Raw genomic sequence first — 14,413 nt, 5'->3', positions numbered from 1 at the left:
GGAAAGTCCAGGGCCTCTCTGGTGGCCTAGGGGTTAAGTCTCAGTGCTATTACCACTGCGGCCAGAGTCTGATCCCCGGCCAGGAGCTGCCTCACATATGGTGCAGCAGACCTCTCCTGTCTTACCTGCTGCTCCCCTCAGCAGTGTATTTCAGTACATCTGCCTGTTCTGCTCCCCACTCTGCCTCTGGTGATTCCTCTCAACTCCCACACCTCTGGCCTATGCCCCAGTTCTTCTATGCAAAAATAAAAAACATAATAAAAATAAAAGGATAGTCCATTTCCAAATCTGGTTTGTTTCAATAGGGATATTTTTCTGTAGACTTCCAACAAGCAGAAATTCTTGGCCAAATGATGGGGTCACACTGGGTGAAAACAGTCCTCGTGGGAAGCTTCCCTGAACAAGGATCCCAGCGACTGCTCCCCAGCACCCTGCATAAACAGATGGGAGAATTCTGGGGGCGGCTTGTCCGGCCCCCAGGGGTGTTCCGGGCCCCCGCCACCTGGGCCTCCATCACCTTCAGCCCAGAACTCTTTCTGTAAGGGCACCCCAGCTCTCATGCTGCTTTGGGAGGTGGGGGGCTGTAACACACAAATGCACGCCAAGGTTTTAATGCCACAACTCCAAGCTTCACTGTTAGAGGGGTCAGTAACTCCAAAGGCAGGGTCACCCACATGTTTTGTGGGGCCCATTACAATGCAAAGGTATAACACCCCGCATTTACAGTCTCAAGAACTTCAAGGAGACAGCAGGGCACTGACAGAAGAACACAGGGCCCTGGGGGACACAGGGCGCACCTGCCAGCCACCCCAGTCCCCGGCACGTCGGGATGCACCAAGGACCCGCAAAGGCATGACTGAGAAAGTGAGGCCTCTCCACAGCCACAGTCCCTTTTTTTATGAGGAGCATGAAAAAATGGGCAAATGTTTAAAAATTAAAACAGAGACATCAAAGATGGTTCCACTCCGGCAGAAGCACAGCTTGGGAGACTTGGGTGAAGAAGCAGAGGAAGCGCCGTGGCCATCTCGCCGCGTGGCCACCTGCGCCCAGCCATGTGGTTTGAGAGAGAAGCTTGCAGAAGGCGACAAGGCAGCCAAGGGCGCAGCCAAGCAAGAAAGCTGCCTCGGTGGTTCTCAGAGGCAGGGTGGGTCTAGCAAGCCAAGCCCGAGAGGAGGGCTCCAGAGTGGATGGAGAGCCGGGCAGGAAGGGGGTGAGCAGGATGCGGGGACTTCCCTGGGGTCACTGAATTACTTCAGAAGCAGCAACAAGAACTAGATGCTTTTCAACAAGAACTAGATGCTTTTCAACAAGAACTAGATGCTTTTCAACAAGAACCAGATGCTTTTCAACAAGAACTAGATGCTTTACATCTGATTTTATGACAGGGGGTCCATACTCATATTGGGTGAAATAAAGGGGACCCATGTAATGCCAAATGACACCATCTATGAATGTATATAAATGACTCAAGCTCTGTCCCCACTACGTGCAAGAGCGCGAGCGTAGAATCCACAGGGCAAATGAGCGTTGTCTGCCCTCGAATTAGCTATACTGAGCCCCCACCTGACTCCCCAGAGCTCGTGGCACCTCTTTGCTCTGGCACAGCTTTGTTGTTTTGTGCGGAAGATACTCTGCTTGGGGCGGGGGCTGGGGTTCATTGTCTCATCCTTTATGTCACACACAGCAGCACAGCAGGGGCCGGGGGGCTTTGGCACCGGTGGGGCAGCATGAAAGCCGAGCTCACCTCCAGGACCAGCTCCGGCTCAAGGAGAGGAGCGAGGAGGGAAACATTTGGGTAAGGTCCGGGGACACCACCCAGAGCTCTGCTCCATGAGCACCCTCCCAGGACCTCTCCGACTTAGATGCGAGAGGGCGTGGGGGCTTGGAGGTCTGGCTTTTGGAGCATCGACGCCAAGACACACGCACTCTCACCAGGCTGCAAGGGATGTGAGTAACACAGGACACAGCTCATCCTGCAATACCAGAGACGTGCAGGGCCCACGTGCTCCCACAGGGACTCTCCCTGCCTCGCTGCCTCTCTTTACACACACATGCGTGCAGGCTAACTCGTGCCTGTACACCCACATACATGCACATGTGATTCTGTGTGTATATCAATGTATGTATGCATATACAATATATAAATGTAGATGTATCTGTGTATGAAATAAGTATGTTATATGTATACTTAAATGCAAATATATAGAAAAAGAGAGACAGAGAGAAAAACATGCCCCTCCCAATATGTAGTACAATTCCATTCCATTCCATTGTATTACGTTCAACTAACATTTGGCATCTCCGCCACATGCCGGCCCTGCCCCAGGCACCGGAACACAAAATTCCCTGAGTGCCACCAAGTCAGGAGCTTTCCATCCAGACGGGGGCAAACACCCACATCGCTCCACCTAGTAGCCACCTACAACGGGGGTGCAGCACGATCTATTGGTTCCAGACAAGGGCAGTTACGATGCACACTCGAGTGTGCAGGTGGGACCCAAACCTGGCTCCACCCCCTTCAAGTTGCGTGACCTGCCACACAGGATCCCGTGGATCCTGTTGGTAAATCTCCACCACAGCAGCTTCCTCACGGCATGGGGAGGACGGCACACTACGTTTGTAAGCCCACGGGCAAGTGGCTGGCACACAGGACATACCCCATAAAAGGGAACTTTATTATTACTGTCATTGTTCTCTATGAGAAGAGTGTGCGGTTCATAAAAGAAGAGAGAACGGTCCATCTAGCTGGAGGGTGACAGGAGAAGCATCCTGGGAGAGGTGGGGTAAGGAGTAGGTGTTGGTGAGAACAGCAGGGAGAAAAGGCATTCCAAGGACACAAATGAGCTTGTCCAAAGGCCCTCCCTATGGCATAGAACATTCTGGCATGTTCAGAGAACGGCCAGCAGATGGGACAACCAGATGAAGGCTCCAAGGCCAAAGAGAAGCCAGAGCCAGATCTCAACGGGCCACCAAAAAACCTTAAACAATGGAAGAGCAAAATGAGATCTGCTTTCAGAAAGGTTTGGGAAAGATCCAGTGGCATATGACCCCACCTTCCCAGGGTCACCACTGTGATCAGCAGTTACCACGGACACCCCTGGAGTAGTGAGGCCACAAAACCCAGGCTGGGTGGAGCTCACAAGTTGTTCTCTCTGCTCACAAGTCTTCCAGCTGTTTGTTTTAGTAGCTACTAAAACAACTAAGTGAAATGGTGTCCAAGGGGAAAAGCTGTCCGAGTCAACAAAGGAGGTCACTGACAGAGGAAAAAGAACAGCAGCTGCAGCTTGAAAGGGGTGGGAGAGGAAGAGAGGACCGAGATGCAAAGAGAGATGAAGGAGGTGGCTGGAAAGGAAAGTTGCAGACAGGCAGCCGCTCTCGCCAGCCCCCAGCTCAGTTCTGCTTATTCTCGTCTGTTCAAAGATGTGCTGGGCAGCCTCGGTGCCAGCTCTGGTCCACACACTCTGCCTCCTGCCTCCCTGCAACACTCCCTGGATAAAACTGACAGACAGAACAGCTGATCTTTCCAGCCCCGGTTCTCCCTCTGCCATGTTAGAGAGAACACAGATAGCAAGCGGGAGAGACGTCCCGGGGTGAGAAAAGGGAGTTGAAACCCCAAAGTCCCAGACACCCAGCACTTCAGTTTCTCTCCCCCTTCCAGAACTGCCACCTTGGGGCGTGGCCTTAGATTTTCATAAAGCAAAGATGGCTTTTTCCTCACCGTTCACTTTTTTCCTTTAACACAGTGGTGCTTCCAAAGGCCCAGGTGCTAACCCCGCCATTCCTCAGCTTTCAGGCCTGCTGCCACGCCCGGTAGGTGGGTATGTGGAGGTGCCTGTGTGTGTGCAAGGGGGGGCGGGGTCCCTTCAAACACCAGGAAAGGCCCACCAGGGCCCCCCCCCCAGTGTGTCAAGTCCAAATTCTGGTCCAGATGTCCTACCACTGCTGTGGGGCTGCCTCTTGGTGATGCAGCGGCCGCAGCCTGGGGCTGCTGCACACCAGTGGGGGTGAGGAGGGAGAAGGGAAGGGAGAGAAAGAGACAGAAAGGAAGGAGGGGAGAGGGGGAGGGTGAAGGAAGGAGGGAGGGCAAAAATGAAAAGAGGAAAAAAAGACAAACTGAAGCAGGCACGTGGAGAGCTGTCACAGGACCCTCCCCACTTAGCAGGTATTTTCTGGTTAACTGCGACACTCACAGGACACTGCAGAAACAAAATAAGCGTGAACAATGACGGGATCTCGAAATCACTTCTGTTTTTCCACACAAGTTTTCCTCTGGAGAAGTCAAAACAACGAACGGTTTACTGAGCATCTACTGCGTGACAGGTACTCTGCATCTGATTAAACATCATAGGATTTCCTTTCATTCTTTTCTCTTTCAAGTATTTAAAGCACTGACTGGGATGCTTCGGCTGTTTTCTCTTCCAGCCACCCCAACTTTATTCTTACCAATGTTTTCAGAAGCTCTGGCTATAATGCCCTGCAGGGTTTTCTGGCGCTTTTGGTTTTGTTTTGTTGTCTTTGTTTTCTTTGTTTTTCCACCTAAAACTTTCCTTTTCTTTTTCCTACTCTCTGATTTTTAGTGGGGGCTGGGGGAAGGGGGTGGGGGGAATCTAGCATCTGGAGGCTGAGACCACTTGAAATGTCTGGGCCAGGGATTGCTAATGACCTCCCAGAGATAACCCAAATTGCTGATTTAGCAAAGCCCATTCTTGACCTTGACACAAGACAAGACCTGCAAAGGGGAAGGCCTGGTGAGGGAGCAGGGAAAGAAAGAGGATCATAGAGGCGCTGAGATTCCTCTCGGCCCCTCCCCCATTCAGCCAACACCTGGCTGAGTTGGAAAACACGCCGGGCCCACCCTTCCCAGTGGCACCAATTGAAGCTGTCAGCTCTCGGCTTGTCACCAGTTGCACTGGGAGGCCCCGGGCAGCCACAAGAGCCCTAATTAGGCAGAAATGACACTTCTACAACTGACCTGCCAGGACCTTTGGCAAACCATTTAACATCATTAGTTAACATTTTTTAAAAGTGTGAATGTAAATGAACAGCCAGTGGCTTTCAATGGAGTTTGTCGGTGGCATCTCCCCCTCCTCTCTCTCTTTGTACATGAATAGTGCACTTGTTTTCCCCAGGACTGGAGGGAGGCGCTCGGGAGGAAGGAAGAGCAGGACCGGTCCGCAGAGAGGAGAGACATGTGACAGCATAAAGGCGCTCGGGGAGTGGGGCCATGGCTTCCTGGCTGCCTTAGGTCCGAACAGACACCACGGCCAAGGGCCGGGGAGAATAGGCCCACGCGGGTCCCGCTCCTTGAGCCACCCGTGAGCGTGACAGTGACCGCTCCAGGCTTGGGTCGCGGGCAAGGATTTCCTTTCTTGACCCCCGGGTGCCTCTGGCACTGGGATGCACCCCGGAGACACGGCAGGTCCCCTCCCCGGCCACCATGATAGACTGACCACCCCTGACTGAGGGTCACGAAGGTTCTGGTTTCCCAGTGTGGACAAAAGTGATGTCCAGACTGCACCGAAATCTCTAAGTGTGTAAGAGCGTCGTATTGAAAATAACAATGTTCGTTCCTTAATGTAAAATTACTTCATTGCTAAGAATTGTGAACTGTCCTCCGAACCTGGAGCGTGTCTTAAATTCTCTTTGCTGGTGGGGAGTTTTGTGCAAAGCACCTCATCCATGAGATGCAACACAGGAAGTCGCAGTCACACGCGGTGTGCCCGGACGCCCTCGCGCACCTCTTAGCACCGGGCGTTCTCCACAAGCAGGTGCTTCGCCACAGTCCAGCAAACCTCTCACGCGTGTGTAAGTCTCCATGTCCCGAGTCTCAAGAGTCCCGAGGCCCTCCCCAGAGGACCCGAGTTGGGGGGTGGGGTGACTGTTTCAGACGCAGGTGTGATACTTACACAAACATGTTCGTTTCCTACCTGAAGCGGCTATTTCCCACCTGGAATCACACTTCATTTTGCTCTTGGCTGTGCACCCACAGAATCCGTACACGCCGACGCTCTCCATCTGTGGGAGGGGAGGAAAGAGTTTCACTGTGAAAAGGTCACTTGGCCTGTCTGTCCCCACATGGCTCTCGATGCGTCGGGGCTGGTGGGGCGCGTGAAGTGCAGCAGGTGCGGGGCAGAGGAGGCCGCGGTCACAGGGCGCAGCACAGGGGCCTGGTTCCTGGTGGCCTTGGCACTTACCACCTACTGGATGTGTGGCCGTGGGCGGGATGCTTAGCCCTGAGTCTCAGTGTTTCATCTGGAAGACAGAGATAACGCCTTACTACTTCACGTGACAAACAGAAGGATGGCAGCATCGCAAAAGCTGGAAAGCGTGGAGCCAATGTGACACGTGATGGCCCCAGCCTCACAGAGCTGCCGGAACAGCTTCTGCCAGCTTCTCGGCCACCCTTTCCCTTCCAGAGATGAAATTCCCAAGCTGTCCTCTGGCGTCCCAAGGCACGCTGGACAAGCCAGGGCTCTGCCAACCCCCAGGCCCCGACCTCCCGCTCCTGCTCCTTCGCAAAGGGCTGTGAGTACCACAAGGAAAAGTGCAGGGCGCACACCAGTCCCTAAAACCCTGGCCTCCCTGCTGCTTTCTAAACAGCGGAGAGAAGGCACGCACCCGGTCCATTCCCAGATTTCCGGAAGCCCAGAGAACCGTGGTGGTGACACAGTAGATGCACAATAAACGTCCACTGAGTGGCAAGGCAGTGAGGCCTCTGGGCCAGGGGGCAGCACAGGGGGGCCATGGGCTGATGCAGGCAGCACGGACCCCAGATTTGGAGAGCTCTGCGTGCCCCTGAATTAAAGATGAGCGCATGAGGGGGAGGGGAGGTACAGGGGCAGCGTGTGACGTGTGCGCCCTGAGGAGTCATGAGAGAGGCAAAAGAAAGCAATCTTAGTTTGGGGCAGAAAGAGTGAAAATACTGGAAAACGGCCTTTAATAACAGTAAATGGGACGGGGAGAGAAAAGCTCCTCGTGATGGTGCATTTAGTGCTTTTAAGCTAAATACCGCAGCATATTAAGCAAATAGAGAAAAGCCAGCTAGAAGATGTCAGCAAATTGAACGGAGCACAGCTCAGAAAGCCGATAGGAGGTGTCTGGCTTTGACCCCTGTCCCCATCACATGGCCTGTCCGCGCCTGTTGTTTAGTATTGCTTCTCCTCTCCAGCTGCGGGGCTTATTGAAAAGCCCTTGCTCCCTGCCTGGTTTTGGCACATTTTCTGCAGGTGCCTCCTACTGTGGCCACAATGGGCTGCTCGGGAGGTTCAGACCTGTCAACAGCTCCGGGGAGGGGGTGGCGGCTGCGGAGGGAGCACAGCTATTGTCTTAAAGGGCCAGTGACATTGTGTGCCCTGGAGCCTCCAGCCCGGCACCTGCTAATCAGATGAATCCTTTCTGCCGCTCCCCCTTGCTCCCTTCAATGATTTCACTTGATCGCTTGGGTTCCTTTCTGGAAGGGGAATTGCTCCATTGATCATATAAAGCAATTGCCTGTAAAACATTGCTCCCCAACAACTACTACCTTCCTGGCTGAAAATGTCACCGCAATTGAAAAGCTCTCAGCCCAGTTCAAGAATGAGGCCGCTGGCGCCATCAGGCTTTGCCTCTGTCCCCAAGCCCTCCTGGGTTCTGAGAATTACAAGTTTGTTTGGTGCGATGAATGCATGTGAAGACGGAGAATTTCGCTTCCCGGAGGAGAGGGCTGATTTCGTGACAGATTGTGGAAAGCCAAGCCAAGCCAAACCAACAAACAAAAATGCCTCAGCACTAAAATTAGATATTTCCCTTCAGAGAAGGAACTTATCTTCTTAATCGCCCACACCACTCTTGACTCACGGACTCTGGAGGGACGCCCCTGTGGAGGCAAGTGTGGTCTGGGAGAGATTCTTTATTCCCATCACACCAGAGGATGGGACATCTTTGTCTCAGAGCGGGAAGGGGCCTTGGTTTGGGAAAGGAATCGATGCTCTTGTTGTCTGAGATTCCCCCTTGTCCCCAACCTGTCACTTGGCGGCAGCAGTGACTCACTATGAGAAGGGGGACCTCACACTTAAGGAGTTTCATAATGCTTTATTAGTCATTTGCCACGCCAACACGAGGGTGTCATTCACCTGGGGGGAAACCACTGACGTGTGCTTGAAACTGTCAGTGGAAATAAACAGCTGTTGGTGACGGTTTCAAACCTAGACAGGTGGAAGTCTAGGTTTGCACCTAAGGGGGGAGGGAAGGGGAAAGACTTTTTTCCATTTCATTGGAGGGAAGCACCACCAGCTGGGTGAGAGGCTGCCCGTGACTAATTCACAAACAAAGCTGCAGGTGAATCACTTTCCGCTGGATGAGCCAGAAATCTTTTTTATCGATGATGAAGGGCAACAGGCATGCTTACTGTTGTACTTTAAAAAAAAAAAAAAGGCTGAAGTATCTACTCACTTACTTGACAAACAAGAGTATAGAGAACTGACGCGCAGAAAGTCTATTTAAAAAGATTAAGCTGAGAAAGTCATAGACCTTTTGACGTCAAAATTACCTGCTTGGTGCTGGTACAAGTGACAAAAGGGTTAACAGGTGCACCACCTTCTCCTGGGCTTTAGGGATTTGGTATTTTAGTTGTTAAAATCTTTTTAGAGCGTCAGAATTTACCTGACATTTACTTAGGGAGACTACACCTATCACAGCAAGGAAGATGTCTGTAATAAGAAGTGTTTTTCCCTTATCTACCCATATAGTGAAGAGAATAAAAGAAATTCTTTAAGATTAAACCCACCAAATAAAGTGGTTCCTGGCTAGGAAGAATTAGGTTGAGTCTTTCACCAGCAACTGGAGTGCTGTTCTATTTTCTTAGATGGGGAGGTCTTCTGTGTTTTTTGAGGGGGGGTTCTAGAAAATGTGGGTGTGGAACCGAATGACCCCTGAAGCTGCCTGCCCCGCTGACTTCCTTGTCTGTAAAAGCCATTCTTACAATGGCAAATGGACAGATGAGCAGTAAGGACCATTACTTTCAGCAGCTCTGCCTACAAGATGGGCGGTCAAGACAGAGGAAAAGTGGGTTGAGTGACGCCTGGAGTCAAGAGGCGCCTGGATGTCCACAGCACTGCCCCAAGGCCCCTGGCAAAGAGCCCCCACCACCTTCCCCTGCACGGAGCAGGTGGCACTGATGGTGAGGGCGAGGATGTGGTGGGGGTGGGGGGGCGCTGACCTGCCTCTGGATTTCCGCCGAGTCCTCTGCATGAACTCCCTCAGTGGGAGTGTGTAGGGAACAGTGTTTTAAGGTCGTTTCAACTTATTTCTGGACGGGGAGAAGGAAGAACATCTGAAGAGAAGAAAATCAGGCCACCATGCTCGTCATCACAGGACAGATGTCAGATCTGACAGCAGCCACCAGACTGGTTTCACCCTGCACCCTCCACTGGCCTATTGAGACACCATGCACGAGCCTGCCCTGAAGTTCAGCAACAACAAAGAGGGGCTTCGCATCTTGTGTCCATGGGGATCCTCACGCACACTTTCAAACCACCTGATTTCACAAGGTAGAAACTGACCTTGGGTTACATTTGTTTGACCTTCATACTAAGTAGGGGTTATAAAGGTACCTCATGTGCATTTACGGATAAAATAATGCATTTTTAAATGCTGCCTTGTTCCCATGTCCACACACCTAACCGATGCAGTGGACACGGTGATAAGAGACAGACCCCAGGGTAACAGGTGATCATTCTGAAGGGTAAGAGCTGACATGCTTCATAATTCAGATTTGCAAACTGACTTACATGGTGACAGCCACAAACACTTCAACTCTAGAGCTTATGGTTTACCTTTATTACCCACATGTATCTCACCCAGAAAGGTTCACACACATACAGGTTACCATCCTTTATACTTAAACAAAAAGTCAACATCAAGCTGATGGTAACAGTAACTGTACCTGTTGAAATGCCTGTATTCCATATGTAAGTGTGCTAATTCCCAGCTGGAAAATGATGTCACTTTGAACTTTGCTTTAAAGCTCCTGAATTACCCCAGACCTGCTGGCCAAGGGGAGAAGCGTTTGCTGTTCTCTCTCCTGCAGAATGCGCAGGCCTTTTCCAAAGGCGCACTTCCGCGCAGCGTTTGTGACTGAGTCACATGCTCCTCAAGCTCCCAGGAACCTACTTCACTCCCCGTCCCCATGAAGAGCTCACTTCTGCTTTTTATTTGTTTACAACAATTTTCTTAGAATTACACGCCACAAGGTTCCCCTTCTTTAAAAGTGGGAAAGCACTATGTCGCCAAAGGAGTGTTCCCATGCAGTTTTCCCAGTTGACAAAGGGTCGCAGCCCCTGGCCCCTGTGCTATCCTTCCAGAGTAGCTGTGGGTTTTAAAATGCCCTAGCGAGACAGATGCCTGTCAAGTCCTCACACAGGTGTGTCAAACATGGAGGAGACAGGATGTGGGGGGTTAGCCTTGGCATCTCACTGTGGACGGCCAGGTGGGCCCACCACAGAGTGACCAGCCGGGCTGGTCCTGACGTGGATGCTCAGCCTTAACCCCAGTGGGGATGGGCACGGGCATATGCACGTGCATGTGCATGCGTGTGCATGTGTGTGCATGTGTGTACGTGTGTGTGTGTGTGTGTGAGAGGCAGAGAGAGAGGGAAAAAAACAGCCTCTGACCCACCAGCCAGGGCTGAGCTTCGTGCCAAGCAGGACAGGGTTCTTTTTCTCGGCATCAGGGCTTGAAAAGGAGTGTGAACACAAGGCGAGCCCTCAGGGAGTCAGGGTCAAGAGGACATGCACACAGGAAGGGAAAAGCAGTGAATTTCAGTTAAATAAACCACACATCTAGGGCGATTCCTTTTGTTTTCATGTAACAAGTAGTAGTTGAAGATAAAATCTAAGTCATATAAATTAAAAGAGGTCTTATCATTTTGAGTTTTTCACTTTGTTTTTCCTGCTTTTGCAGATGTATAATTATCTCAAAAAATGAAAAATAAAAAGACAACTAATTTTCCAATTGTGGGTTTATAAGAAGTAGACAGAAGAAATTACTAATTAAACATAAACATAATATTGCTCTTGCAAAGGTCATAGTTCAGAACTCAAAGTGGCTGTATTTTCAATAAAGTAATAAATGATGGTGTATGGGAAAATAATCCTTCTAAAGCTTATAAAGTGATAAACACACTATTGCAAACATCATGCTTTACAATAAAAGTGATGCTTTGGTGCTTCCTCTACAAACACAGTCTTTTGATTCTTACTCTAGAAAACAAGGCCTTTGATTTTGTATTCTCAAAATCAGCACAGGTACTTTATTTTCCCCTTATATCCTGACAGCCTGGCTATACAGAAAAGACAACATTTAGGATTAGAGCACCAAACAGGTCAGATCCACACATTAAAAAAAAAAAAAAAAAACAAAAATCAACAAGTATTGGGAAGGAATAATTTTACATCAAAAGACATTTCTGGCACTGAATAGGAACTCTAGTTTTGAACTTTTAGAGGCAGAAAAATTCTTCAGAAGGCACAGATATTTAAGGTTAAACAGATGCTGCTTCTCTGTGAAATTCCCTGCCTGGTGAGTTTCTCCACCATGGTCCCTGTTTCCAAATTTGCACCCAAGGTAGGAGGCTAGCGTGCAAACAGGTGGTCATGGACTTTGGGAAAGATGCATCCCTGGGGCCAATTAGGGATATTTTAAATCACTTTGTTATTCATAAGTCAACTCAAATTTGCACAAAAGTCTTAACTGCAGTTGTTGAACAAGCGCAGCTAGCTTCTTTGGGGACTCTGCCATTTCTAACAGTGACAGCGGGGGAGGGTGGCCCCTGGGTCGTCCCTATATAGGCACACGGAAGGAAATGCAGCTGAGACAGGCATCCAGATACTTCTCCAAACCTTACTTTCACCTCTGTTATTTATTTCAAGGGAAAGTGCCTTCACACAAAATTATCCTGATATAAGTCACGTCTTTACTCCTGGGTGGTCACCACTGTGATGGGCTCCCCTGTGTTTCCTCTTCCTTCCTCTCCCCAACCTGTAGCACTTAAAATAGACTTACATTGATTAGCCCCTCAACCGAAAGTGGGCATCATCAGATATATATTAAAATTATGTCTACTTTTGAAATAATATTTTAAACTTTCATTCTCTCAGCTTTAATGCTCTCCTCCAAGTAGAAGTGGAATCATTTTTCTGAGAAAAGGATTCTAACCATTACTTCTTCTATTCTCTATCCACCCTAGGGTGTTAAATGCACAATCATAAAATATGATGATTGTATTATTTCAAGAAAACAGAATCCAATATCCCTTGTTAACATACAATTCAGTGTATCTAAAAAACAAAACAAAACATTGTACAGAAGTTTACTCTAACACATTAGATCAAACTCGAGAATTACTCACAAGTGCCACCTAAGGGACCCTGGAAGTGCATAGGGCTCCAGTGACAATAATTCATCTGGGGCTGTCAAGAAAGAGATGTGGTTACGTCAAATCAACATTGAGGAATTCACCTCAACTAATCTTGTTCACTAGAAAACCCTGAGCATCTACTCCTCCCAAGTCACAGCTCTTCAAGAAATAATTCTCATCAGCAGATGAGAATTCTATTTCTGCATCTGGAACTAGATTTCTTTTTTTAAACATTTAAAAAGCTACAATTCTCAAACTTCTTAAATAGCACAAAAGGGGTAGCATTTCTAAAAGGCAAATCGAAGGAGAAAAAAAGGAAAACAAGAAAAAAATCCTTCAATTGGCTGATAACAACTAGAGAGTCAAGTACTGAATTTTTAACAAGGGAATTCTTTCAATTCCGCGCCCCCCCCCCAATTTTTTTGAAGTCTTAATATTACCATAAGATTCATGAGGCTGTAGAAAGCATCCATCAGTATAAAGACAGAGGCAGTGCCTTGATTACGCTAATAAGAAACAGATAATTCCTCTTACGCAGATTAACCCTAAGTACTTTTCAGAGCAGCTAAAGCCCCCTTCAATCAGGTGTTAAAGTTTAATTACAAAAGTTAAACAACTTATTGGTTCTCATTCAAGTGTAGCAGCAAAACAGGCCAGCACACAATTCTCAGGAGACAAACTAAATCAATGTTTGCAACAGTAACGGAGAAAATATTTCGAGCCAAAATTTGATGGACTGTCTACCTGTCCTCTGACCTGGGATTCTTCCTGCTGTCTTCTTTGCTACCCCCTATGTGGAAACTGTTTAACATTTTCTTTATTCACAATGAACACAATTACTATATTTATTTTGCAACTCATTTGGCAATTCATTCTTTTTTATCTGCTTTACAATTACGCCACAAAAATACCCTTAAGTTGTATCCACTTCAATAAAGTTAAAAAATTGTCTAAAAATGGCCAAATTGCTTGCTTGATTTTCTTTTGCCTGAAGTTTTCCTTTCCTCTTTACTGTCTGGACTCCCTAGGTAAACACCCTTCTTCCAGCCCCATTCTGCTACACAGAAACTTGTCTAGACTCTGAAAAATAATCTGCCAACAGTATCATCTCTAACAGCATCTTTTGGTCCTGTATGTCAAAGGCCTTTGAACAAATGACTGACGGTGAAATCTAACACAGCCTTGGACAGGATGCTGGGAACGTGCACGGTACAACTGTGCCTCCAGTTCTCTGCTTTACTTGCAATGCAAGAGAGAAGCAACATATCAACCTATATTTTTGCACAAAGACGACCGATATGTTACCAGGAGGTTTAACTACCTCAAAAGGTAACTAATTTTGTTTTTCAAGGGACTTCCCCTTATCATTTAATTCAATTCAGTCTGAACTCCTGTACAAAGCTAAATAGATTTCAGGCAAACATTGTAAAATGGCTAAAAATGTTCTATTTTCCTTTGCCTTAATTTTTCTGGTAATAATAACTTGACTTACTATATTCTGGGCTCAGTGGGAAGGAGTTCGCCTAGATTTTTTAATTTATTTGCATGACAATCCTATAAAGTTGAAAATATTCACTGATGGTGTAAGTAACTTGTACAAGATCACACAGCTGGGGATTGGAAGAACTAGGACTTGGACCCATAAGTCCAAGGTCTTGAATCCAGGTTTTGGCTTCCAAGACCCAACAGGTCAAGTCTTTCTTGCTTGCACTCATTATCGAACTGTTCCTAAATAAAGCCTGAGCCATTCTCTTTCTGACATGACCCATGGAGAAATCTTTTCGAGCAGTGGTTCGCGACCCTGGCTACACATTTTTTTTTTTTTTAAGATTTATTTATTTATTTATTTATACAAGCACTGGGTACAGTCAGAAGCACGGGAGGGTGAGAGAATTCACCAGAGCCAGAACGGGGAGCAGAACAGACTGACGAAATACACTGCTGAGGGGAGCAGCAGGCGTGGCAGGAGAGGTCTGCGCGCCATGTGGGACCCTCGAGGTGGCCACGGATCAAACCGGT

At 48.4% G+C, this 14,413-nt stretch overlaps 1 protein-coding gene across 1 annotated transcript in view; it reads right to left on the bottom strand.

The window, feature by feature from the left end:
* HSPA12A (heat shock protein family A (Hsp70) member 12A) overlaps positions 1 to 6,015 on the bottom strand; it is a gene marked incomplete at both ends in the record, with an annotated part of 106,475 nt that extends 100,460 nt beyond the window's left edge. Inside the window, one exon of the mRNA XM_084244635.1 lies at positions 5,928 to 6,015. Within this exon, the coding sequence (XP_084100761.1) occupies positions 5,928 to 6,015 (88 nt within the window). The remainder of the gene's footprint in view (positions 1 to 5,927) is intronic.
* Between the last annotated feature and the right edge of the window lie 8,398 nt (positions 6,016 to 14,413).

The sequence above is a fragment of the Talpa europaea genome, assembly GCF_964194135.1.
Source record: "Talpa europaea genome assembly, chromosome: 10".
NCBI lineage: Eukaryota > Metazoa > Chordata > Mammalia > Eulipotyphla > Talpidae > Talpa > Talpa europaea.
Note: the sequence above shows the minus strand (reverse complement) of the source record. Positions and strands in the feature narration are given on the sequence as shown.